We start from the raw sequence: 26,961 nt of genomic DNA, 5'->3' as shown, positions 1-26,961 counted from the left end.
CAAATTATAAATTGATTGCAGGGGAACCAGCAAAATCCTGTCTTCACTTGTAGCCTCCTAAAGTTGGTGGGTACTGTTTTGGGGTTGGAGCTGGGTTTTTTTGCCTCCAGCTGCTCACATCCTCATGCTTGGAAGATTTCATGTTTGTTTTCATTGTTGTGCTTAAGAGTGTAAAGAAAGAATGTGAGATGTCACATGTCTAGCCTGTGTAATCATTTATCTGTGTCTCTGCTTTCCTTTCCTTGCACACTCTCAGCTTGTACAACATATTGCTTGCTGCCACTGTGTTGTAAGCATAAAGAAACACTCTCCCGTTCCCAAATCCCTACTAAGAACAGAGGTATTTATATTTCCTGTTTTGCCACCAGTAAAGTTTCAGACTGAGATCTGTGAGCTTCACACGTGTTGTCTGTGACTCTTACAGCTGTCGATGTTGACCTGAGCTTGAAGCACAAAGATAAAATAGCCACACTTTCTCCCCCCACCCTTGTTATATTCTTTCCCCATGAATATGGTGTGAGGGACAGTTGGGCTCATTCTTCACATTCATCTTTTGAGGTCTTAAAATTCCCAGACTCAAGTTTTGCATATACTACCAAGGATTGAACTGACCAAGCTACTGCTTCTGTGCTCTATGCAAAAGTAGCCCCTTTCACAGGACAGACTCGGCTGCTGACCATCCCTCTGCAGTGTTAAGCCTTAAATATATGCCATCAGTGCCACCTGGAAAATCAAGCAAGCTCTTGTAAGGAGCAGCAACATGTGCTCAGCCTCCAAATATGTTCTGGGTTATGTTGTAAATTTATCATGCAAATAAGTGACTTGTTGAATTGTTGATGTGCAGTGTACCCTGCCTGCCTGCTCTGATCAATGCATTTGAAACTTTAACTCTCAGGGTACTAAATATGGATATGGACTTATTATTTTTCTTGAAATAAATGTTTTGAGGCAATATCACAAGTTGTGGCCTCCTATACTAGGGATAATTTCTGGACATATCTTCAACTCTGAGTAGATCACTAATGACCTGCTTTGATACTACCAGGTATAGTTCTGTGTATTTGCCTGTGATTTATCTGGAGGTCAGGCTTAAATAAAAGAAATGCTGTACTTTCCATATATTGGAAAAACTTGTTTACTGTGAATGGCTGGCCAGTGAAATAATGTTCTCGACTTTAATCCATATATGATTTAGTTTAATTTGGTAAAATTAAATTTTATTGTACTTGGTCTGTCACTGAGAAGGCTTAAGAGATTTTTTTTTGCCATGCATTAAACAACTACAAACAAAAGCAAACCTTTTAGTTTATATTTATTAGCTTTTCTGTAATAATGCATGCAAAGCCATAGTAAAAACAGTATAGCTAATGCTTATAAAAAGACTAAAACAGCAGCAACATCAAAGTTCACCTTGTAATTGCTGTTCCCTTTTGATAGGAAAATGCCAGTAGAAGTTGTGCAGCAAGCCTTCTCAGCAGAGTTCCCAAGGCAGGGGAGTTTCAGAAAGTGTGAGCCCCCACAGGGAGAGCCCTGCTCTGTGCCATGTAAAGATCAAGCAGATAGAATATCCCCTGCAGAGTAAACAGGGCGTAATTCACATAGCTTCACTGTCCATAATTGAATTTAGTCTGTAGTAAATGCAAAGCATGTTGCATGTCTGGTAACTTTGGAACCTTTCTCAGACATGAAAATGGGTTTCAGCCATAACAAATGTGGAACATCTTTCTCCAGTGCTATAGTTCTAATTTTCAAACATGACTAGCAGTCCAAGACTTGGTGACAGACTTTCCTTGGAGAAACTGAAGGGCCATAACTTTTCATAGCAACCTTCTAATATCTTGGCAGATTCAAAATATTTATTTCTGGGAACCACTGAGGAAATGTCCTTGTCCTCTTTCAGAAAATTAACATACAAAAATGGTTTCCCTCTCTTCATTATTTTCCTCAGAGGACTTCTCTTGTAAACAATCTGTTGCTTCCTTCTTCCCACCCATCAGGTTTGTCTACATTCTTCATAAGTGTGCTGCTTGTAACTGAAGCATACATTGTAATTATTAGGCCTCTGTTGGAATAGTGTAGCTAGCTCTTGTAATTTAGAAAACAGTAATTCAGTTAATAGTCCAAAATTGCCTAGGACTACTTTACAATTATAGTCATAATGGATTGGATCCAGAATAGAGCACAGTTCCTTCTACTCATTCAAGGGGACTTTGTGAGTTCTTTCTTACAGCGTTGGCTTCTCTGCCACCCAAAAAACCATCCTAAAATTTGATGGACCCTTGAGTGGCTTTTCAAGACAGTACAAGGAGCTATAATGTGTGGGGCAGGGGACAAAAGATTGGCTATCTGATCAGCGTCAAAGCCATTGCTTATTGAGTAAAAGTCCTCTCTGCCTGTGAGTCACTGCATCACTAAGAAAGCAATTTAGGTAAAGTGTCATGTGTTAGCATAGCCGGAACCAGAACTAGAAGGTTTTATTCACAGTCTATGACCAGAACATAAATCACAGACAATAAAATGCCTCATTGAGGCAATACACCAATAATAAAATCATTCACAATACAATATGAGCAATGCCTCATGATAAAATCATTCAAAATACAGAAGAATACTACAATGTCTACTAAAAAGTTTGAAATCTCAACAATCTACTACATGAGCTATTACAGTTTTCCTATGCCTTTTGGCAAGCCAGGCAAATCTTGCCACCTGGTAAGTAAGGTTATGGTGCCTATCTGAAAGAAAGCTCCTCAGAAGGCACAATCTCTGTCTGCTGTTTAAAAGTAATGACATAGGCAGAGGAAGGGATTCACGGAAATCGTTATACACCTTACAGTCGAACAGGACGTAGTCTAGTGGTTCTGTGCCTTCATTACAGCAGGGGCAAATCCTTTCTTTATAGGGAATCTTTATATACTTTCCTTCAAGGACAGCTGAGGGAAGTGAGTCACAGCGCATTAACATGAACACTCTCCTATACTCTTGATTTAATAGGTGGGAAAGGTAAGGTACTACTATGCCCTCATAGTAGGTTCCAGACAAAGTCTCCCTCTCCCTATTCTATTCAAACCGTATTGCCTTAGCATAGCCCCCAATGTCGTGATCAGTAGCATTTCCCTGGCATCCCAGCCTGCTCAGAAATTTCTCACTGACACCAGAAATGGACTTGCATTAGGAACAACAGTTACCACTACTAGATGGGGCATAGCAATATCATTCAAATCTGTCACAAAGGATTGCATTCGTGCGATATTAAATCCAGTTAAGGTACCCACCATTTATATCCACACAAATCTATTTCTTTGATACATGGAAATAAGCTGTTACAATGAGGTTGCAACTAAATACAATGTGGCAAGTTAGACCTTGTTTGTTTATATTGGAGATTTTTTTATCCTGCTCTCCAGCATGGCTCCAAAAGCAGCCTTCTACATGATATCATGACATTTCTGTCGATAATGAACTCTGTCACAGCTTGTGTATCTTGAAGCACTGGGTGACTACTTGAAGACCACTTGAGGAAGTGAGGAACCCATGGCTTCTTTATTTACAGATATTCCCACACTATTCTTACTATATATGTAGGTCCCTCTTGGGGGACGTGGAATGGTGTAATATAGCCCCATCTCGGAAGCTAAGCAGGGTTGGTACTTGGGAGGGAGACCACCAAGGGAAACTCTGCAGAGGAAGACAATGGCAAACCACCTTTGCTTGCTCACTTGCCTTGAAACCCCTGTGGGGTTGCCCTAAGTCATCTACAACTTGACAGCACTTTACACAACACATGTGACTCTCAGTGGGATATAATAGGACTAGAAAGCATCAAGTGGACATTAAAGTGGCAAGGATGCTTCCAGCCTAAAGCTCTAGGTCAGTGATACACATTCAGCGGCTTAGGAGTACTCTTTGATGTGTCACCTGTGTCTGTTTTAAGCACAGCTTCCCACTGTGGCACCTGCCCTATGTTCCAGGGGTGTGGACAAGGCCATTAAGTGGTGGCACCTGTGGTTGGCATGTGATTCTCACTATGAAACAGGCAACTCCTGAGGGACAGGAGGACAAGTAAGTTACAAACCTTCCTAAACTGTGGCATCCATGCTAGGGATAGAAGTAAAAGGAGCGCTATAAAAATTGGGACGATTTCATAATTAATATGGGCCCAATATAAAAGAGTTTGATTTTTAAAGCACAATACAACTTGTCTGTGATGATTATATCAAGCTTATGGAGATGCAGAGATTCTGTGCATGAGGCTGGGTCATATGCAGCTGGGCATATCACTCTTGAGTGCTGGCCCATAAAAGAAAATTTCCTTGCAAAGCGTGGATAGAAGTTCTAATCCCCCCCATTTCCTGCAATACTAAGTTCAGTTCAAAGGGAACTTTTAACATAGAGAAGAGCTCTGGTGAACTTGAAAGCCTGTACACTGTGTTTAGTCATAAGTCTGACTTGCAAGATCTCCCCCCCCCCCATACCCAGTTGTTGGCTGAGGTGTAAAAGTGCTGGGGAGAGACAGCCCTACATGCTCAGAGGTACTCTGGTAATTTTAAAGACTACTGATATAGTTATCAATGCAATATTTATACCATATCATTATATGGGGTGGTACACAGGGCAAACAATAGTTATTATGTTGCAGTTTTGGTTGATGGTATTTGTAAATGTCATTCTCCATGAGCCACAGAATGAGAACCACTTCTCTAAGTATTACAATAGTTTTCTGACCGAATCACACATAGGCTTGGATCCAGATTTGGCACTTCTGTGTGCACAAGCATCTCCCCTCATGGAGTGCTATTTTCCCACCTCTCCTAAATACCCCCTGAAACCCTGTTCTCTTGAGTCCCCTCATGCCCAGGAAGAGGATTCCACTCTGTGAGCAGAAATACTTGTGCCTATGGAAATGTTAGTCCAGATCTAACTCATAGAGCAGTGGAAAAAACAACTGCATGTGCTACCAAAAATCTGGGTAAACCAGTTTTCACCTGGTACTAAATCACAGGGACAGCAGGTGGCATGGTACAGTCCGACTTTGTTAGCTCTGGGAGGGTAAGCACGGTCAGCCATGGTTAGTACTTGTATGGGAGACCTCCAAGGAAGACTTCAGAGGAAGGCAATGGCAAACCACCTCTGTTTTTCACTTGCCTTGAAAGCCGCTTGCTGGGGTAACCATGTTGGCTACAACTTGCTAGCACTTTACACGCACAAACACAAAATCACAGTAAAGTAAGCACAAGGCATGGGATGTCCCAAAGATTAAATGCATGTCCCAAATAGACACTCCCCTGACTACCAAAGGAGTGCATACTCAACAAGGCTTCCAAGGACCATGGCCAGTTTTTAGAGGGCAAGCTAGGGTTGCCAACTCTGGACTGAAAATCCCTGGAGTTTTGGGGGACGAGCCTGGAGTTTGGGGTGGGAGCTCAGTGGGTATAATACCATAGAGTCCACCATCCAAAGCAGCCATCTTCTCCAGGGGAATGGATCTCTGCAGCCTGGAAATCAGTTGTAATTTTGGGCAGTGTTCCTTCTAAGCTGAGTTAGTGTGAGCTAGCTCACTGTTTTTTAGCCTCTGGCTCACGTTTTTGTCTTAGCTCAGGAAGAATGGCTCCAGAGCAAACTAATTTATGCAGTAGCCAAATCACTCGCTCACAACTTTAATGCCAGTAGCTCACAAAGTAGAATTTTTGCCCAAAAGACTCCATAGCTTAGAGGGAACATTGGTTTTGAGATACCTTCAGGCCCCACCTGGAGATTGGCAACCCTAGCAAGCAGTTCTTCACTTTGAATTGTGCCCTGAAATAGTTTGGTAGCTAGTGGAGCCCTTTAAGCATGCAAGAATTGCACGCTCAAGAGGCTTTAATGAAGTTTGCACCAGATGTTTTCTCTATGCAGGTGTATTTCTTGAACAAACTGGCCTCTGTATCCTTTTGTTACTGCAGTGTTACTGTTTGAAGGGCAGCAGAGGGAAATGATAATACAAGTGTAGTTTTACATATATTACACTATTTCAGTAATCCTTACAAGAATACTGCAGGGTAAGTCATCATTCTTGCCTCTATAAGAATTAATAATAATTTCCTTACTGAGTAAAGAAATAGTGGTGTAGCTGTTGGACTAGGACTGCCAAGACCCACATTCAAATTCTGCTTGAGCCATGAAGCTCATTGGGTGATTTGGGGCCGGTTATGCTCTTTCAAACCAACTTACCTCACAGAGTTGTGGCATAATCAAAGAACAGACCATATTTGATGTACTGAGCTCCTCAGAAGGACAGCACACATACCTAATAAATAAAAGAACTGTGGCTTGCCTATGCCTATCTAGTGAACTCACGGCTAGGAAAAAAGACATCTTTTGTTAGTATAGAATGAAAGTAAAGCCCAAGTATGGTTGTGTGAATTGATTCTCACACTAAATGGTCCTGTTATTTTTCCAGGTGTAGAGAATCACCACCACTGTGTTGAGACTTACAGTGAGCTCAATTATCCTGGATAGACACTTGCTGGACCATTCTTTTTTTTCCAAATATACCTTTAGCCATTCTCAAATGCTCATTTTGAAATAAAAGGTGGACTGGGGATTATCATTCACAGACCAGACATCAACATAAGAGAATGAATTCTAGCAGTCAGTGGCATGTGGCTTTTAATGCAGCTCTTTGCACCTCATCAAGATATCCCAGGCTGAGAAAATTAGGGGTTTTTTTGGTGGGGTATACTTGCAAGAGTTAAGGCTTTGTAGGTGGATGGAATTAATCAGAAAATTAATATTTACTTCTGTGAATAGGATGAAAATTAAATGAAATGGTTAGAGCTTTCCCTTCTACCAGGGTCTAGGTCCTTTAAGTACAGGATGTGTAGCAGCTACTCAACAGGTGGTGTGAAGCTGTAAATATGGGTATAGTTTCCCTGTTAAATAACTTCCAGCTTGTTGTGCTGCTAATTAAAAGATACATAAGCTCTGCTAAAACAAAGATAGCCATTGCAGACTAGGATAAAATATGTGGGAGTTTTACACCCAAGAAATAAGCTGACAGTCCTTTCCTCATTAAATTGCCTGTCTTCTTTGAGGCAATTTAACGAGGAAAGGCGCGCATGCGCACAACACATATACTCAGCCGAACCTCCTTAAGTTCTTATTGTCCGTGATTTAGCCTCGCGGTGTGGCTTTTCTGCGCACGCGTGAATCCACCTCCGCCCTCCCCGCCTGCAAATCTCGCGAGAAGCCGGGATTTATTCCTACGTGCTGTGCCGTGCTGCTCATGGCGGCGCTGGAGCGGGGGCGCTGAGCTGTTGGGGTAAGTGAGATCCCTGAGGGAAGACCGGACCCTCCGGTGTCCGCCCTGCGCGGCTCTGAGAGCGGTAGATAATGGGGCTGTAGTGGTTTGGGGTGTCTCTTGGCAGTGTCTTGGTGGCCAACGGTCTTGTGTGAGTAGGACCCCTCCCCCACCCGGCCGCCGTGTCTCTGCTATTTTGACAGACGGGCTTTAAAAAGAGAGAGAGAATGTTGCTGGGTCCGGTAGGTCATGTCAGGTTTCCTGTTCTTTTCCTCCTGGTGGCCTTAGTCAGTGTGAAGAGAGAGCGCTGGTGGGCCCGAACCCCGACAGTACTACGTTTCCCGGTATGCACTAGGTAAATTGTATTTTCGCAGGGGCCGCCGGGGGATTGAGTGTAAGGGTGCGGTGCTTTTGGCGGTGGCGGAGACGGAAAGCACTACAGTTCCCAGTCTGCCGCCTATAAGATATTGGGCCTCTGGGCCTTCTGGGGGATGGAGTCTTGATGTCTTATACGGCGTGGCGCACGGGCAGTGATGTAACTACCTCTCCCAGCATGCAGTGTGAGGGTGTGGGGAGGGGAAGAGTAGGTCAATCTTCCTTTGTGTGAGGGGGAGCAGCCGCCATTTTCCTTCTTCTCTTACCCCCCCCCTCATTTCAGCCTGGGGAGGGGGACAAACAGTGGACACGCCTCAGGCGCCGTAGGGTGATAACTCCCCGTTGGCGTAACCGGCAGTTAGGGACGCCCAGTGCTGGATGTTTTTGCTTCCGTCAGCAGCCTTAGGGCTAGGAGTTGGGTTTCCGCATCCTTTGCTAGACAGATGCGGACCCCTAGACTTATAGCCCCTCAGTAGCAGGAGCCACCATCTTGCAGCCTAGGGACCATGTGCTGTGTCTGCTGTCTTGAATCTGATGCTGCGGTATGGGGTGGGACAGCCAGCCATGTTTCTTTTCTCTTACGTGCTGATGAAAAGGATAATACAATTTATTATCTGGCACGCCTTATATAGCTGACTTTACAGTAGGTCTGTCATAGTCACTTACTGGGATTTGGAAGTTTAAAATAATTTTAATCATAACTTCAAATTGCAGTGGTTTAAAAATCATCTTTAGACAATTTAAGCAGACTATTTTAGTAAAGCACTTTTTTCTATGGCAGATGATAATGTCTAGGTATAATCTAGAGCTCAAATAGTTACAATAATAAGCTCTATTATTTCTGTTATGAATTTTATTTGGTTCTGGTGTGGTTTGACTCCAAAAAAATGATTCTGTACTCACTTACTGGTTTACTAAGGATGCTAATACTATATTTTTCAAACCAAATTTAAAGTATTTTGATAACATTCTCCCTTCTATGGTGTGGTGTTTATAATTATTGTTTTTGGGGTTGCACATAGGTTCTTATAATTCAGAGTATTGTTTATGTGTTACCAGATCTCACATGTGGAAGTGTATTCCTTAAATGCCTCCCACAAAGTTGTTCTGAATAATTTTGTACGATTTCCTCTGGAAAGAGTAGCCAAAAATCTTTCTGAAGTTACAGTGCCATAATACGGCTTCTGTATATTTAATCAGTTTTACAGGCATATAGAAAACAAAATTACTTGTGTGTCTGAGAAGAAAATAGGAAAAAATAAGAAAGACAGCTGTTAACTTTCTCTTTACTGTCGTTGACTTGAGATAATCCTTTATGAACTCATGTGTTACAGCAGATACTGCTGCATTGAAGGTTTGGCAGCTGCACTGGGTGTTTACCATTGGGCGGAGTATTTATAGCAACTGAGCTGAAAAGTAAGGAATTTAAAGCACAGACAGACACACTGATTTTATTGAAGTTCAGGCTAAGACTTCTGTTGGTGAAACAAATGATTTTCCACAACCAAATATATAAAACATTTAGATTGCAGCTGATTTAGGCTGTAATCCTGTACATGTTTTCTTATGAATATTTGAACATTGAATATTACACAGCCTGTGTAGTGGTTATAGTGTTGGGCTAAAATCTGGGAAGCCCAGTTTTGAACCCCTACTCTGCCATGCAAGTTTGATGGATGATCTTTGACCAGTCACATATGCCCAGCCTAACCTACCTCAGAAGGTTGTTGTGAGGATAAAACAGAAGAGAATGATATAAGCTGCTTGGGGTCCTCATTGGGAAAATGGTGGGGTATGAAAGAAGTAAACATGCATAAGACGGCTGCTAGATCCTGTGGATTCACTGGAGCAGGAACTTTCTGTTGAAAAATGACATGTTTCAGGTATATTTATCAAAAAGCAAAGGTGTTTATGAACACAGAATAAACGTATTTACAATGTGAACCTTTTGATCAAGCTGCTGGAGTGTGTTCTTACAGAAATATTTGAATAGTCTTTCTCTAGATTTTATTGGCTAGAAGACAAGTTGGGTAGTCTCCATTTTATTCTTAACTCAATTGTTTATGTGTTAAATCATTTAACTTTATTATACAATTTTTTGCCACCAATAATATAAGGAAGCACTTTCCACTGTGTCCTATTATCTTATCCCAAAAACGGACCTCTGAAGAGATGGGAATTTAGGGAGAGTACAGTAGTATAACAGTGGTCCTAAAACTAAAATAATTCTCCCTCATTCATTCCTTTTCCCTAGCTCTCTCCTGATCAGTCCTTCCTCTACATCACAGCCTTAATATGTCCTTTCCCTATGACTTGGCTGTTGCTTAACACAGTCCATTCTGTACTTTACATCCACTGAGGATTGGATGCTAAGAGAACTCCTCTTGGAGTCAGGATCCTCTGTACTTTATTACATGCCAACCAATTACATGCATCAAAAAAGTGTATGCAATCCTTAATGAGAAAGCAAAAAGTAAAGAGATAAATTTGATGCTATTGAAAACCCTAATCGGACACCCCCCACCCCCTTGGGACTGTAGAATATACAGCATTTTGAAGTCCATAGGGTCAGGGGGGAATCAGATATAAAAACTGCATGTAAAGTATGGATTTCACTTGTGCCATGTCCTACTCTTTTAGGTTGGAGAATAGTTGTAAACAAAATGGCTTATATGTTTCCGCTCTTAAGCCTTTGAGTGGTGATCTTTGGTTTTAGCCTGCAAATTGTAGGGATTGGTATGGAGAATCCAAATGTGTCCAATTTGTTGCCTTGTTTATCCTGCATAATTATGCTGATCAGTAATATTATGTAGTGTTACTTATTTTTTCAGAACATTTTTATCGTGCCTCTCCAAGAACAGTTCCCAGACTAAAATAGTATTAAAAAATCAACCCCTTAATTAAAAGTTGGGTGAACAGAAATGTTTTGGCCTCATGCTTAAAGCAACGCAGACACCAGACATACCTCAAAGGAAGGGGTATTCCACAAGTGAGGTGCCACTACTAAAAAAAGTCCTGTCTCTTGTTGTCACCTGCCTCACCTCTGAAGACGCAGGCACAGATAACAGGGCTTGTGCGACAGATGTTAACTGGTGTGCTGGACAATGAAGGGAGGGAGTCCTTCAAGTACTGTGGCCACAAGCCATTTAAAGCATTAAAAGTAAGAACAAGCACTCTGAGTTGTTCCTGGAAACAGATGGGCCACCAGTGCAGATCTTTCAGTACTGGGGTGGCACTGTCTCTGTATCCTGCCCCTGATGATAGCTTGGCTGCTGCATTTTAAACAAGCTTAATTATGACTTGTCAGTATCAAAGTGTTGAAGTCAGCTGCTTTTCAGGAAAGCATCATTAAGGGGAAATCCCTTTTGAGACAGAATTAATATGCTTTTGAGTATTGTACTTGGAACATGTTTGTAAGCCGTTTGAAATTGGGCAGTGCCCTGGTCATTATTTAACTATCATGCTTTTGAGTATTGTACTTGGAACATGTTCGTAAGCCGTTTGAAATTGGGCAGGTGGTTTTGATAAATTAGCTAGATTTTATGCTTAGTGTAATAGCTAAGTTTTCTGCAGTTGAGATCAACCACTGAGGTTTGTACACTGGCTGTGAAATATGTTGCTTCTAACTGGTGTATAGTCATTGAACAGCTATAAACACTTATTTGAAGCATTAATAAGCATTCTATAGCCTACTGGGAGAGATTAACCCTTCTGCCCAGAATTGAAGATCTTTTCTGTCAAATATCCATAGTACATTTTTAAACCTGTGGCATATTAAACTTACCTTGTTTGTCTCTTTCTCCAGTATGAAGTGTAACAGAACAGAATTTACCACCTGAAACTGCTGCTTCAAGTTCAGATCAGGAAAGGAACATACCACATCGTAACAACAAAACAAGACCAAAGAAGAGCAAACTTTACACTGAAGACACAACACTTGATCTGAAACAAGAAGTTTGTGCCTACTCAACAGCTTCAAAAGAGCACGTCCCAACGCTGCTAGTAGTCTTTGTTTTCTTCAGTGCTGTGCTGAAACTGCCCAGTACCAGTTATTCCTTATTAGCTTGATAGATCACTTTTCTCTTGCTATCTCTTTTTTTAACAATAGCAATCTTCAAACTTTGAAACGTGTGCTGAAACGAAGAATCGGCGAATACTACTGAAAGTGCAATATTAGAATATCACTGCGAGGTTGGTGCATGTACTATGTTTAATAGCAACAAATATTCTTTGGTACTGTTTGATACAGCAGTAAATTATTTTGTTTAAATCTGTACTACTACTGTTGGTCAGAATGTCAAAGTACATCTTACATATTACTATGGCACTCCTCTTAAACTATTCCAGTATTTCAGCTTTACTGTTGGTTATATTTGTTGAGCTAACAGAATGCAGTCTTGTTGCTATTCTTCAAAGCTTTCTGCTACTATTTTCCAGTTTCTCACTTTCAAAATCAGTGTACTCTGATGCTGTAAATCTGGTCTCAAACTTTCTTCATATCCTTTTCCCAATTACTGGTATCCGTCAGTGAGTCTCCATTTCATAAGCTGGTAGGTTAAATATGAATTATCTGCTGTCATAAGGATAGCAAAATTGATAGTAACCATGAGTTCAGTTAGCAGCCAGCTTCTTTCTCCATTTCAGAACCCCTCTGAAGTAAATAAAGCTAATACATGCTTCCTTAACTAGCACATCAATCCCTTCTTGTCTAAAATGTTAGGTGGCTGCCAGAATGGCAGCTTTTTTTTAATGACGCTGGATAAGTGGCAGATTTACATTGACAAGGTTGTCTTGTTTGATTTTGTTATATGCAGCATTATAAAATTAAGTTGAAACAGGCGTAAAAATATGGCAAGCACCTGGAAAGAATTTGTTGAATTTTCCATGCCGTCTTCTCCCCCTACTGCATACGTTAGTGCCAACCTGGGCAATGCATCTCCAGTCGGACTGAATTTATCACCTTATGGCCAATCAGTAAGTTCTTTTGCCATACTAGCAATATTCTTAAGGGTAAAGCCAAGCTAGCTCAGATGGTATGATGCAACAACCTCCTTTGAGCAAGAAGTTTGTGGCCAGTTTGCCAATTACTAGTAGAAATACCTGCTCATTTCGGGGCCTCCTGTCAAAATGAGGCATCTTGTAACCTTACCAGAGTACGGTGAGCAGACTAAAACTCTCTAATTTTGATAGTTTCAGTTTGAAAGTCATTTCACACTCTTCCCCCTCATTCCCAATCATTCTCTTCATTGGTCATTGTACCAGGCCCAGTTCCTATACCAGGGCAATTGGTTACCTCTCCAGCTGTTTTTAAAAATAAAACCCAATAAACACAGAATTTTGAAATTCTGCTGTCACTTTGGGATACATTAGGGGTCCATACTCTCAAAATCTGAGTAGTCTGCCTTTGAGAGTGTTTAAGAGAATCTCCTGTTTTAAAAGAGGCAGAGCACATCTCTGCCAGTATTTTTGTGTGTGTGGAACTTCCACCTTTAGCTGGAAAATAGCTGGGAAATGGTTAGTTGAGACTTTACTACCATTGTGCTAAATTAGCAGAGAAATGGTATAGTAAGTTTAGGAAATAACTATTTGATTAGCAATTTTTAATAGGCTAAAATGATGTGGTCTTCTGTCACTTTTAATAGTGTGTCTGTTTTCATGTCTGGCATATTTGAGTAGGGAATGACTTAAAAGTTTTCTGAAGCCCTGTCTAAATAAATAACAAATTGGTACTGTAGTCATGACCATCTGAAAAACAATTGAGGTTTCCCAAAATCATGTTTGAAAATAGTTGAGGGCTTTCATTGTAGTATGGGATGGAATCATCCTTTCCTGTTGAGCATATATTCCACATGTATAGATTCCCAGGTTTAATTCCCAGCATATCCAATTAAAGCAGCAAGACTTTTGTCTCCCAACCATGGAAAGCCACTGCCAATCCAAATAAACACTTGGTAAATGTGAATAGAATAGAATAGAATGTGAAGTTTAGAATAAGAAACATTCCAGAGTATAAGACTTTAAAATATTCTCATTGCCTTAAAAGAACTGGAAATTACCCATTAATAGGATTCCTCCCCCCCCCCCCGCGTTATGGATTTGGCATGGGACAACAGTGAACTAGCAACTATCTGTGAATATAACAGTGACATTATACATTCAACAGGATTTAACACTTTAAATAGTCAGTCTGCAGCATTTTTCTCTTGAGTTCTACTCTGTGCAATAGTGTTTGCATAATGTAGTTAATAAAGCTGTGGTAGAGCTGGTGCCTTCTCTAAACTTGCTGCCACTATTGCTGAAGTGATACTAAATTGAATTAAGGACCAAATTTTGAACTCATCATGCATTAAATTCAGGTGGTATGCTGTTTCCTCCAAGTAATGGGAAGGAGAAGGTAGGATTGGCAATCTTTCAAAGCCTTGAAGAGTTGCGAAAGATAGGTTAGTTATCTTAAAATCCAGCTCATGAAACCTCAGTATATGAATGTGCTTTCTAGAGGGTTTGTTGAATATGCTATGGGCATAAGTCCTTGAGCCTCTTACTCAAAGCCTCAGCTACAAAAAACAACCTGTGTAACAAGAAGCAGTTTTTCTGGCTCTTATTAAGTACCTCTTATTACTCTTTTCAGACTTAAGGATTCTGTTCGCCCTTTAAAGTGGGAAAGGAGAGAAATATAATACTTTATTTGGGCATGTTCTTGTTGTAGTACAAGAATGTGAGTAACATGACAACCACTGGCTTTGTCTACTGTGTGTATTTTTGTCCAGTGACACCTCTCCTTTATGATTAGTCTTGTGTAGGAGCTGTTCAGGGTCCTGGCAGTGTGAGCTGCCTAAAACATTGTTGGAGAGGAATCACTGACCTAGAAATAAGAGCTTTCTCATATATTTGATGCTGTAATCGTATGAAATGTGAGATTTGGATTGACTACTTTTGACTTCCAGCTAAGTCTCTTGAGACATGGAATTTGATAGTTACTTGGATGTATTTTAAAGATGTGCTAACTATTGACTAGTTATACTATGTACTATGTTATCACAGCTGTATGAGATGGAGAACCATTATACTGTGTCATCAGATCCTCTCCCCCCTCCTGCAGCTCCCCTTCCTTCTCATCCTTTACCTTTCTCTTCATCTTCTACTTCATCTGGGTCTAAAAAACAGAAGAGGACCCCCCTTTATCAAAGATCTGTAAGTCAGGGTGACAGTTAACAGACATGACATCACAGCATGGTGATCTTAGCTGTTAACTCTTCTGTGCTTTTGTTCTGACTTCTAATGTCACTGGTATTAAATCTCAACAGGTTAACTCATAAAATGCCACCTGAACCAGCTAGAAATTTTGCTGGATTCTCAAACTGCATTCCTGTATCTGTTTCAGAAACTTAATGTCTCACGATGTTTGTGTATGGGGTCTTCTGGGTGGGGATTGTAACTTCATTTTATGCCTTATAAAATGTTGGTTGAATTTATTTTGACTGCTTATAGGTGTAAAAAAGCAAAACTAAATTAATTTGGAAAAAAGATTGCTGATCTAAGAGCAGTTTGTGGCGCTTACAGTATGACATGATTTGTGACGAGCCAGTTTAAAACTTGTAGGCATCCTCTCTAGAGGGATTGTTGCATCTCTAATGTTGCCACTTTTGTAATATGTTTATTTTGGGTGATTTAGGGGGGTTTATGGCAGGAGGGAGTGATTTTCTTTGGAGATAAGTTTCCACTTTTCTAAATGTCATGAGTCCCAGTTGATAAAAAGCCTCTAATGACTTTCCTAGTCCATGTTTATACATGCTTACTTGCTTATCCTGTTAAGGTAATCTGGAGTTACTCTAAAGGTAGTGTATTTAATATTGCAGTTTTTGTCTTCAAAATCTGCATGAACTTCATATTCAACATTGTTCTTGAAGGGCAGGCAGGTCAAAAACATAATTGTGGCTGCTTTTATTATCAGATTTTTTTATATAGACTGCTTTTATTATTAGATTTCAGTGCAGTTGAGTAAGTGATCTGTTCAGTCATAAAACTTCAAAGTATCCTATATTTGGGATTTTTGTATCCCTGTGGTTGTTCACAGTTGCTGAAAATTGTTTTTCTTAAACAGATATACAGGAAATCGCAGCATGTGTGTAATATAGTCTCAGAATGCATGATTTTGGCATTGCCTTGTTTTGAACTCTGCATGGTGTTTTAATAACACATTAGGAGGGGTGCCTTAACAATAACTGTGATGGATTTGATTTCTTAGCCAAATTGTTGTAGAAGTCCCATATGATTAAATGCTTGAAGACTGCTTTCTTTTATCTATGTGTAGAGAAGCTATGGAATATTGGTAAGCATTATAGTCATTAATCTCCAATATTTCCCTCCATTTTATGGAGTTTAACAGATCTATTTGCAGAAGCTGAAGGAACATTTAAGTTGAATGAGTATGGCAAGTGATGGTACCTGGTGGCCCCAATGTTTTGCAATTTTTAAGGGTAATGTAGGGACTAAACCAATTATGGAAATCATTTTGAGATTAAGTTAGTTCATAATGTTTGGCTTTGCTTTTTTGATAACTTCTGTTGGCAAAGGCAGGCTATATAAAGGCTGATTTTGAGTGCAGTATTGATTTCATAGCATGTATACAGTAAGTTGAGTTACCTGTGTGTAGTTTGTTAAAGCTGCGTTCTGCAGCTATTAGCAGGTGTCTCATCTTTCTTGTCAGTCTTTAAACATTGGCATTTAGTCAGTACTTGTCCTATATTAAGTAAGACTAGCAAAGGAATGGGGATTGCTTTTGGAAAAGATAACAAGTTTCTTTTTGATTTCAGATGAGCTTTGATCCAAACCTTCTCCATAACAATGGACACAACGGGTACCCCAATGGTACTTCTGCAGGATTGCGTGAAACTGGGGTTATTGAAAAACTGCTGACCTCCTATGGATTCATTCAGTGTTCAGAACGGCAAGCAAGACTGTTCTTCCACTGTTCACAGTATAATGGCAACCTACAGGAGCTTAAAGTAGGAGGTAATTAAGTGACTGGTAGAATTCTCAGAGTTCATAACTCTGAACTATCATAACTAGTATTACAAAGCTTAACACCTCTTCCTGCTATAAAGACACATTTAGTCAATAAACTGTTGTTCTGCTATCATGCTGCTACTGAGGTGCTGCCCTACTGGTCGGAGTCTTAGAAAATGAGTTTCAAGCTATGCTCCTTCAGTGTTTGCTGGGGTTCCTCTTTGTTATGAGATGATAGCAGACAAGCTTCCTTGAAAGTTCATTAACAGTGGACAAGTTTCCAACAGAAGAGCAGTAATGGTAGACAGTGTGCAGCTGCAGGAGCCTACAGGTGTGTTCTAATTCCTACAACATGCAGGTGCTCCTTACCAGTTAGGTCAATGTATTTTAAAAAGTCTCTTATTGGTAGAAAGGGTGGGATAGAAATGCTGTACAGAAGAAACCAAGGTGGGTATGAAATCTCCTGAATTTACAGACTGTTCATGGAGGGGGGCTTGTTTCAACGAGTTATTCATTTTTATGTGTGATCGAAGTCTGTTCCCGGTCAAGGTCCAAAGAACCCCTTTACAATTATTATACTCTGTTATTTATTCGATTTTTATCCCGCCCTCCCGCCGGAGCGGCTCAGGGCGGCTTACAACATTAAAACCAGTAAAACAATACATCTAAAACAGTCTATAGCAATAACAATAAAATCAGTCTATAGCAAAAACAATTTACACACAGTACAACATACGCATGGCAGCGAACCATAAAGTGCTATCATGATTGGACTGGGCTATTAAATGCTTGGCGGAACAACTCTAAACAACTCTTGGCGGAACAACTATAAACAAACTACAATGGTTGTTTGTTTATAGGCATGTTGTCATGGCACCTTATAAGCACTTCTGAAACTTGACTGCTTGTTTTGGTCATCAGGGGTGCTGCTTAAGGAAAGGAAAAGAGCTCTGTGTGTGTGTCAGTGTCCATTCTATTTATACATAACGGAAAACTTTAAAAATCATGGTTGTTACTTCAATTGTTTTCCAGATGATGTTGAATTTGAAGTCTCTTCTGATCGGCGAACTGGAAAACCCATTGCTATTAAACTGGTGAAGATAAAAACAGAAACATTACCTGAAGAGCGAATAAATGGACAAGTTAGTGGATGTGTTTTATTTTTTTTCTTTCATGCATGACCTTTGCATCTGCTGTGGTCAAACAGACAAGGGCAGAGTTGAGTGTAGCATGCCTCTCCTTAGTTACATACACATTTTTCTCAAATTTAATTTTTTTCTTGTTTTGGCAGTACATAAAATTGGGGTTTTAACCAAGAATAACTCTTACAGTTCACATAAGTTCTGTAAGATTTAACCTTTGCAGCATGGCGTACTATTGTGGGTTACCTGTAAAATGCATCCCTGAGTGTCTAATAGAAGATAACTAACAGTCTGTGATGCTGCCTCTGGAAATAATTAGCAATGGATTTTTTTTTGACTGGTAGGTTGTGTGTGCTGTTCCTCACAACTTAGAGAGTAAGTCTCCAGCTGCCCCGGGTCAGAGTCCAACAGGGAGTGTATGCTACGAACGTAATGGGGTAAAACTTATGTATTTACTTAAAACTTTTTGATTGATCCTCCAATGTAACTTACGCTAAAATACTTGTTAGAGTAGGTAGCTAAAACTGTACCTGATTTTTGAAAAGTTTAAATGTAATTTGTTAATCTTGTATTCATTAAACAAAAGCTCATTAGAAGTCTGATATGTCTTGAGTATGTAATTCTGAAATATTTTCAGAACTTCAGACTAGAGCTAAATTAATTAAAATATTGAAGTAGAAAAGTTAACGTTCACTAATGTGATCACTGATTTTTTTTAGCTACTTAAACTTGTACACAATACTGCAAATACCCAGCGCTTTCCCGAGTTCTAAACCCCAGAAGTTAAAATAATCTATAATTTTCCTTGATCTGTCAAAATATTAACCCTAAATCAAATTTCATTTCACAGGAAGTGTTCTACTTAACTTATACCCCAGAAGATGTTGAAGGAAATGTTCAGCTGGAAACTGGAGATAAAATAAACTTTATTATTGATACAAATAAACAGTAAGTTGATTCTTTTTTATGTAGTGATTTCATGTTGTCTTAAGTACTAAAACTTTTCCAGAAACCAGTGTTGCTACTTTAAGGTGGAACTTGCTATTCAGCATTCACTGTCCGCAATCATAGTACTCTTGCTAAAGGTGCTGTGGTTTGGAACTGCTGTTAAAGTTCATCGCTCATTTCTATGCGTCTTCAAAACTGATTATTGTGATCTCAGTTTAGCTCTTTATTTGGGAGGGTTTTTTTAATCATTTAACACTGTCATGGTGTCTTTTCAAGTATATAAGCTGACATTTCTGTTATGAAATAACATACCACTTAACAGTAGGAAATTTGTATATATTAAACATGTACCCTTCAAGAAATGTTGTCTGTAGCAAACGTATTGAGAGAAATTTTTCTTGTAAAGTCAGTTTGTCTTTTTTTCCTTTTAGTACTGGTGCTGTAAGTGCTCGTAACATTATGCTTTTGAAAAAGAAACAAGCTCGCTGTCAAGGAGTAGTTTGTGCCATGAAGGTAACTAACACTTCGCAACTTTCACTCAAGTCTGTAGTAACAGGGTCCCCTAGTGATTACCCTTTTATTGGTTTAGAAGGAAAGGAGCACAAAATCTACTGACGAGTATGTGTACACGTGTTATGGATGTCAATGTTCTGCCTACTAGTCCTGAAATATTAAGAATGATTTAAAATGTTGAACTTTAAATATTGAGGTTTTTTCCTCTTTGAATGCTAGCCTCCTAAAACTATTTGTTCTAGCTAGGATATGTTAAGTGGGCTGTGTCAAGATATTGTCTTGCTAAATATTTGTGTCCTCCTCTTAGGAAGCCTTTGGATTCATTGAAAGGGGTGATGTTGTAAAGGAGATTTTCTTTCACTATAGTGAATTTAAAGGTGACCTAGAAGCCTTACAGCCTGGTGATGATGTGGAGTTCACAATCAGAGACAGAAATGTAAGGCCAAATTCCTTAAAATATAAATTCCTAAAAATTCTAAATTCAAAGTTAGTGGCTTTTGGAAGAAGCCTTAAATGGTTTACTAGTTTTTTTGTCCATGACACCCTGCTTCCATATAGCTGACTGTTTGACCTTTTTTATATAGGGTAAAGAAGTTGCAACTGAAGTAAGACTTTTGCCTCAAGGAACTGTTATTTTTGAAGATATCAGCATTGAACACTTTGAGGGCACAGTAACCAAAGTAATTCCAAAAGTACCCAACAAAAATCAGGTAATTGTGCAGCTCATTGTGCAGCTACACCTAGCATGGCTTGATTGTAAGCATTGTGAAAAATAGTACTGGGTAAAGGGAAGAGTTTGGAGAAACAATTCATATGGTAAAGAATAATGGCTTGAATCCTAAGCTCTGCTGCCATTTGCTCTGCACCCTTTTCCATTGTGGGGATAGTCCGCTGCAGCAGTGCATTTCTTTGGTGCTCTTCCTACTCTTAATTTCAACTCTTTTTTTTTTTTAATCCTGCGATCAGAATGACCCACTGCCTGGGCGTATAAAAGTTGACTTTGTGATTCCTAAAGAACTTCCCTTTGGAGATAAAGATACAAAATCAAAGGTGACACTGTTAGAAGGTGACCATGTTAGATTCAACATTTCAACTGATCGTCGTGACAAGTTGGAACGAGCCACTAATATTGAAGTTCTTCCCAATACTTTCCAGCTTACTAATGAGGCTAGAGAAATGGTAAGCATTAAGTGTTCTCTGGAGAGAGATGGGAGTGGAATATGACTTCTATGTGTGGTATTAAATAGTCACATGGTTTTTGCATTGCTTGGATTGCAGCTAAGCCTAGGGTGTCAGATTCCTGTAATGATGAGGCAGTGGGAATTATTTTGGATGTTCAGCACACTGCAGTTGCCTTGGCTTTGAGAAGAATCATACTCCCATGAAGGAATGATGCATCTTCAGCAGAAGATGTAGTGAGTTAATTCTTGAAGGAATTAGCTGTAGTGTTTGTATAATGCAACTACATGATGAACATCTCAAGTACCATATTACTGTGTGTCTTAAAGGCAGCTTCTGATCTGATGATTTCTAGTAGGAGCATTCTGGGAATTTGTAGCATTCTTAAAGTAACAGAGGAAATATGGTTCTCATGTCCTTTCTCCATATATGGAGATTTCATCACTGTGAAGAATTCTAGTGCTGATCTTGTGGCAGAGGAGGAACGCATGACGCATCTGATTTGTAAAGATCTGTGGATATCCATTCTGGTACATACTTTACATCTCCCCAAAATCCAAATAGTATCCTTGTATCTTTAAAACTGAAGTCAGGACATAAGGAAGTATGTTGACTGAGCACAAGAAGCTCTTGGATTCTCACTGGGGGCATCCTTTTGAACAGCTGTATTATAGCTGTGGAAGGTCGGTAGTTCAGCAGTTCGAGACCCGAGTGCCGCATGACGGAGTGAGCTCCTGTCTCTAGTTCCAGCTCCTGCCAACCTAGCAGTTCGAAAGCAAGAAATTGCAAGTAGATAAATAGGTACCACTTTGGTGGGAAGGTAACAGCGTTCCATGTGCCTTGGTGTTTAGTCATGCCAGCCACATGACCACGGAAATGTCTTTGGACAGCGCTGGCTCTTCTGCTTTGAAACGGAGATGAGCACCGCAACCCTAGAGTCGGACTCGACTGGCTTTCGAGCAAGGGAACCTTTACCTTTACTATTACAGCAATTACATTGGCTACTGATATGACCAACATTTTTTGGGTTTAATATACCCGAACCTGAAAAATACTGATCTTTTTGTGTGCGTACCCCTAACAACCACTCATCTGGGTAACCCTGAAATTTGTGTAAGAGGGAGCTAATTCTGGAACTCTTCTAATCAGTGTAAAAGCTGCAATATAACAAGATATGTAGTAAAAATTCAGGAACCCTGGCCCTACATGGGCAATATCTCTTCTGGTGAGAAATTCTCAGAAATTTACCACAAATGATTTAATATATTTTATTTATTTTGTAAGTTGCCTTAAGCCTACAGCATAGAGTGGGCTAATGTTTTATCTAAACTAAATAAACATCAAACTGTTTGAACCTTTCCTGTATTTCAAAAACAGTTCAAGTAGAGGGGGAAGGGTATCTGAGAACAAGTTCAAAGCCACATTAGACATAAGCAGTTGTTTGAAAAACACAAGTCCTTGTATTATGTAGTTATTATACTGGTCTATTCTCTGAAGATTTGGGTTAAGATGGTATATGCTGGTACATAAAGAAAACTTTTGAGAGTAGTAGTTTATAGCAAGAAGGTACCTTCTTAAGTCTGACTAGGGTTGCAGTCAACATTGCAGCAAGCCACAATTAAACTCTGACTGGGCATAAGCACAGTTTATTCCTTCTGTAATGTGCACTCTTCACTTTTTGCATAGCCTTGGATAGAACACTTCAGTCTGATTAAGTTCCAGTTCACTGCCATGCCAAAAATGCTATTATATTGGTGAACTGGAGTTTGTTTACTCTCCATAGACCAGGATTCTAAACCTCCACGTATTTCCAGTTTAGAATCCTAGCATCTGTTGTATAAGCAAACTCCAGTTCATTAAGGCATTTGATTCATTATGAACTGGGCCTTGATCAAGCTAGGAAGTGTTCAATTAATCTCCATGCTTGGGAGTGAGGAATCTGCACCAGTACAGCAGTGTGAAATATATGTATCCAGTCAGAGTTTAATTACTGCTTGTTGTGATGCCTGAATAGGGTTGCCAGCCCCCCAGTGGGAGCAGGGGAAGCCACACTTTCCCAGGTTCTTGCCCGCCACTGGCTGGCGCAAAGAAATCCTGCACCCAACTGACCTTTTTGGGCCTTCTTCTGGTTTCGGACCAACTTCCAGTTTCGGGCCTTCTTCCGGTTCGGGCAATGCTCCAGTTTTTGGGCAAGACTCTGTGGTTTGAAGCTGGATTTACTGTGGAGTTTTGCCCAAAAATCAGAGTGTCGTCCCCAACAGGAAGTAGGCCCAAAATGCCCAACATCATTTCTGGTCTCCCAGAAGGTTGTCAGGAGACCCCCGCTGGCCAGGTAAGTCAACCTGGCAACCCTATTCCTCAATGAAGCCCAAGCATTTTCATTGAGCATATTGGGTCCAGGCTTATGGTAGGGTTTTTTTTTTTACTTTGTGGTAACAATGGCTACCACTGTCGTTTATAGTCCATTGGACTTGTTCAAAAGAATATGGGTCTGTGATTTTTTTGTAGGCTTATTTGCATGAGCTAATCTAACCCTGTAATTTATTCAGAGGAGTTTGCTATGCCCTGGTCTGGTTCTGGTTGTGCTAGTTCTCCTCGCTGCTACTTTTTCAAGGAGCTTGGTTTCCCTGTCATTATTAAGGATTCTGACCCTTCAAGATTAGAAAAGCCAGTTGCTTTTTCCTGCAGTTGGAGAAGGGGGTAGCAATCCTGACCTAATCTGAATATTGTTGTTCTGTTGATGCATTGATTCACTGTATAGGGAGATGACTGCATTATTTATTTATTTCACTTGTATCCCGCCCTACCCCACGAATGGGCTCAGGGCAGCTCACAACATAATAAAAACAGTTAAACAATTAAGTGATTAAAACAAGATGACATTAAACATATGTAATCCAATGTCTCCTGTGACATTTTAACAAACAATGGTAAATAGCCTGATTTATAACAGTTTTTGATCAGATGGTGGGAGGTACCTAAGATATAGTGCCCCATAAATAGTGTCTAGGAGGCACTTGAACAGGTACCAAAGGCAGGGGAGGTTGAGATGGTTTAACATCCGCCACCTCACCCAAAGACCCGGTGGAACAACTCTGGCTTACACCTCTTAGTTCCTTGGATTTTTTAGGAATAAGTTCTGAGAATCTACACAATTGACTTCTGAATGGAAAGACTTTCTTGGCAGCCAGCAGTAATTACTCTGTGTATATGCAAAGGTTTTCTAAGAATTTTTCACTAGCTGCAATAACCCATGTTTTATGTCTACAGGGTGTGATTGCAGCAATGAGAGATGGCTTTGGTTTCATCAAATGTGTTGACAGAGATGCCCGCATGTTCTTTCACTTCAGTGAAATTCTAGATGGCAATCAGCTCCACATTTCAGATGAAGTAGAGTTCACAGTGGTTCCTGTAAGCAAAAACCTTGATTTTTTTTTCCTGTTTGGGCACCATTTTTATGTTACATTACTTAACATTTTCTTGGCCTTTCTTTTCCAGGACATGTTGTCTGCTCAAAGAAATCATGCTATCAGAATTAAAAAACTTCCAAAGGGTACTGTTTCATTTCATACCCAGTCAGATCATTGTTTTGTGGGCACTATAGAGAAGGAAGCCACTTCTGCCAAATCCACTAGTCCAAACAAAGGCAAAGAGAAGGTAATAATTGGATTGGAGCTTTTTCTCTCCTCAGGGTAAATAGTAATTTTCTTGAAGCATCAGGCAACCAACCCTATCTGGTTTTGTCTGGATGATTTTATTGCTAAATACTTTAAATACCGTTGATGTTTTAATACCTTATTTGCTGCCTTGGGGGACTCTTGGGGTGGGAAGGCAGCAGATCAGTGTTTAAATAAATCTGTTGCTTATCTGAGGAAGAGGTTCAACATATGATACATTTTGATTTGAATCTTGTAGGCACAGAATGCTGAGTTGGAACAGTTAGATTTCCCAAAGGGGCATTTCCTAGGTAGTCTGTTGCATCTTAAGCATGAAAATATTGACAATAGCATTGAGCAAGAAAAAATTGGGGCGCTTGATAGCTAATTCATATAACAGGCACCTTGTGACGTAGGTGGGGCTGAGAGAGTTCTGAGAGAACTGGGACTGACCCAAGGTTACCCAGCTGTCTTTATGTGGAGAAGTGGAGGAATCAAACCCAGTTCTCCAGATTAGAGTCCACTGCTCTTAACCACTGTACCATGGTGTCTCTCTTCGATACTTTGGCAACTGGGTGCCTGATCATGCACTGATTTAAATTTAGAGCCCTAAAATGTACAGATGTCCCTCATATCAACATGATTGGAACCATCAGCAGTAAATGAGGCTTAGGTGACGTTGTCCATAGTGGCTTTTAAAGAATGTTCACTCTGGTTGAACCTTCAGAAGTCCGTCAGTTTATTATTACAGTCTTTGACCAGTACATAACAATTTAAAAGACAAATAGAAAAATTCCTGATACTATCCTAGCTGGTTATGAGCCAGTAAAAACCTTAGTAACATAAAAGCTTATAAATTATATAAAATATAAAGGAAAAAGGAAAACTACTGTTCAAACCTTTTAAGCCATTTAAAAAGTCAGTTTAAAACAATTTTTGATAAAAGTAGAGATATGGTCTATTTGCCTCGCTTTTTGCGTTCGTTATATACCTGGGCGCAGAACCTAGTCACCTGTCTTGATGTATGATGATTCCTATCCGACAACAGGTATTCTACTTTAATTTTGTTTGATCTACCTGGGAACCTTTCCAGCAGCGGGCCAATGATTTCCTTTCGGCTCGCCGTATGGAAAGAGCAATTTAAAAAGATATGCTCCAGAGTGTCTATTTTAGTCTGGGAACAAGTGCAGAGCCTGAGCGCGTAAGGGATCCCTTTGTACTGTTCCTCTATTACTGCAGACGACAAGGCCATGCTCCTTGGAAATACTTTGGTAGAAAGGTGAGGTACAAATAGTGCCGGACAACATGCATGCATCAGACTGAAAGGAGTCTGCTTATGAATGCTCATTATATTTCCTGGGGTTGGCCTAGAAGCATCCTTAGTTAACATTCCCTTCAGACAGGAGCACCTGAATTCATAAAAGTAGATGTCTTATGCGATGTGTCAAGTATTGGTGCTTAATCTGTACAGTTTTACATTAAATGAGCCATCAAAGTCCTCACTGGGGAACCCTTGTTTAGAAGTTGCCCCAAAGCACCAAATGAAGACTGGTCAAGAGTCTCCTACCCTTGGATTTTTCATGGTTGGGTTACAGGGTTTGGGTTGTCTGTTTACTACATTGTAGACTTCTGGCTAATAAAACTGAACACTTGTAGGGCACGTTTCTCTATAAAAAATTAATGGGGAAATGAACACTTCATTTCAGTGTTTTTTAAAAAAGATGCTTCTGTTAGACGCTAGAAATAAGGAAATGCATATAGCAGAAAACTGCTCGCTTGGAATCTTCTTTTAATTAGCATTAATGAGAAGTTGCAATGCTAGTAGTGTCACTATTTCTAGGGTGTTAGGTAATTATACTGAGAAATGGGTCATGAGTTATGAGGAGCTGATTCATCCTTACACTTCCTGTATTATCAAAAGCTGAAAAAGTACAATATGTTGGTTTAAAGCACCAATAGTGATTGTACAGCTGTTGCAGGGGCTCTTACAGTATATGATACGTGGTATGTAAACAACTGGAATCCAGAAACTGACAAAGCTAGATTGATTTTCTTGCTAATGAATAAACCATATTTGCAGCTCCAACTACTGTGCCATAGTTGTATTATCCACCAAGCCAAGATCAGTTGGATGTTGATTAATGTCACTTCTTGTGTTTCTTTTAGGAAGCTGAAGAGGGAATAATCGCTTATGATGACTGTGGTGTGAAGTTGACCATTCCCTATCAGGCCAAGGATGTGGAAGGATCTACTTCTCCACAGATAGGAGATAAGGCAATATAACTGTTCATAGTATCTGGCATATTGTAGCTTATTTTAGAAGTGCACTCATAGTAAGCATTGGACTGCTTAGTAGAAAAATGAGATCTTTACTAAATTAATGACTATTTACTTTGGCTTTACCTTATTGCCTTTTAAGTGTTTCAACATAATGGATAGGTAGAACTTATTAATGGTATAAGAAGGTTTGGAGACATTGGGAGTAGGATGACAAATAAGATGGGGCATTCAGAAGAGGTTTAGTATTGCCAAAAGTTCTGGTAACTTAAGTGAGTAAAGAATATAGTTAAACTATTTCCAAAGCTGCATGTAATCTCTAACCCTGCTAAAAGGTTCCCTGGTTCAGTCTCTGTAACATATTCTTCCATGCAGGTTGAGTTTACTGTCTGTGAAGTGAAGAGAACTGGGTTACAGACAGCCACCTCTGTCAGAATGCTTGGTAGGAACTACAGTTCAAAAAGGCTTTTGGGATATGTGGCAACTCTAAAGGATAACTTTGGATTTATTGAAACAGCCAATCACGATAAGGAGATCTTCTTCCATTACAGGCAAGTGACTGCATTTAATAGCTGCTCTGTACATT

The 26,961-nt window shown here is 39.9% G+C and overlaps 1 protein-coding gene across 8 annotated transcripts in view; it reads left to right on the top strand.

Annotated features, from left to right (window-relative positions):
- Positions 1-7,202: 7,202 nt before the first annotated feature.
- Positions 7,203-26,961, top strand: part of CSDE1 (cold shock domain containing E1, RNA binding) — a 35,261-nt gene continuing 15,502 nt past the window's right edge. Inside the window, exons 1-16 of one of the 8 annotated variants that reach the window (XM_015409601.1) lie at positions 7,203-7,300; positions 11,460-11,845; positions 12,469-12,628; positions 14,819-14,845; positions 16,468-16,666; positions 17,693-17,802; positions 18,147-18,239; positions 18,653-18,750; positions 19,182-19,263; positions 19,571-19,699; positions 19,848-19,973; positions 20,230-20,442; positions 23,713-23,853; positions 23,941-24,099; positions 26,265-26,372; positions 26,751-26,926. In XM_015409601.1, coding sequence (XP_015265087.1) covers positions 12,503-12,628; positions 14,819-14,845; positions 16,468-16,666; positions 17,693-17,802; positions 18,147-18,239; positions 18,653-18,750; positions 19,182-19,263; positions 19,571-19,699; positions 19,848-19,973; positions 20,230-20,442; positions 23,713-23,853; positions 23,941-24,099; positions 26,265-26,372; positions 26,751-26,926 — 1,787 coding nt within the window. In that variant the 5' untranslated portion in view covers positions 7,203-7,300; positions 11,460-11,845; positions 12,469-12,502. Of the gene's footprint in view, positions 7,301-11,459; positions 11,846-12,468; positions 12,629-14,695; positions 14,846-16,467; positions 16,667-17,692; positions 17,803-18,146; positions 18,240-18,652; positions 18,751-19,181; positions 19,264-19,570; positions 19,700-19,847; positions 19,974-20,229; positions 20,443-23,712; positions 23,854-23,940; positions 24,100-26,264; positions 26,373-26,750; positions 26,927-26,961 lie in introns of those variants that run through there. The other 7 variants (XM_015409599.1, XM_015409605.1, XM_015409603.1 and 4 more) reach the window with 7 other exon arrangements.

Source organism: Gekko japonicus, unplaced genomic scaffold, assembly GCF_001447785.1.
Source record: "Gekko japonicus isolate JY-2015 unplaced genomic scaffold, Gekko_japonicus_V1.1 scaffold2324, whole genome shotgun sequence".
Lineage (NCBI taxonomy): Eukaryota > Metazoa > Chordata > Lepidosauria > Squamata > Gekkonidae > Gekko > Gekko japonicus.
The sequence above is the reverse complement of the archived record's forward strand: the minus strand, read 5'-3'. Positions and strand labels throughout refer to the sequence as shown.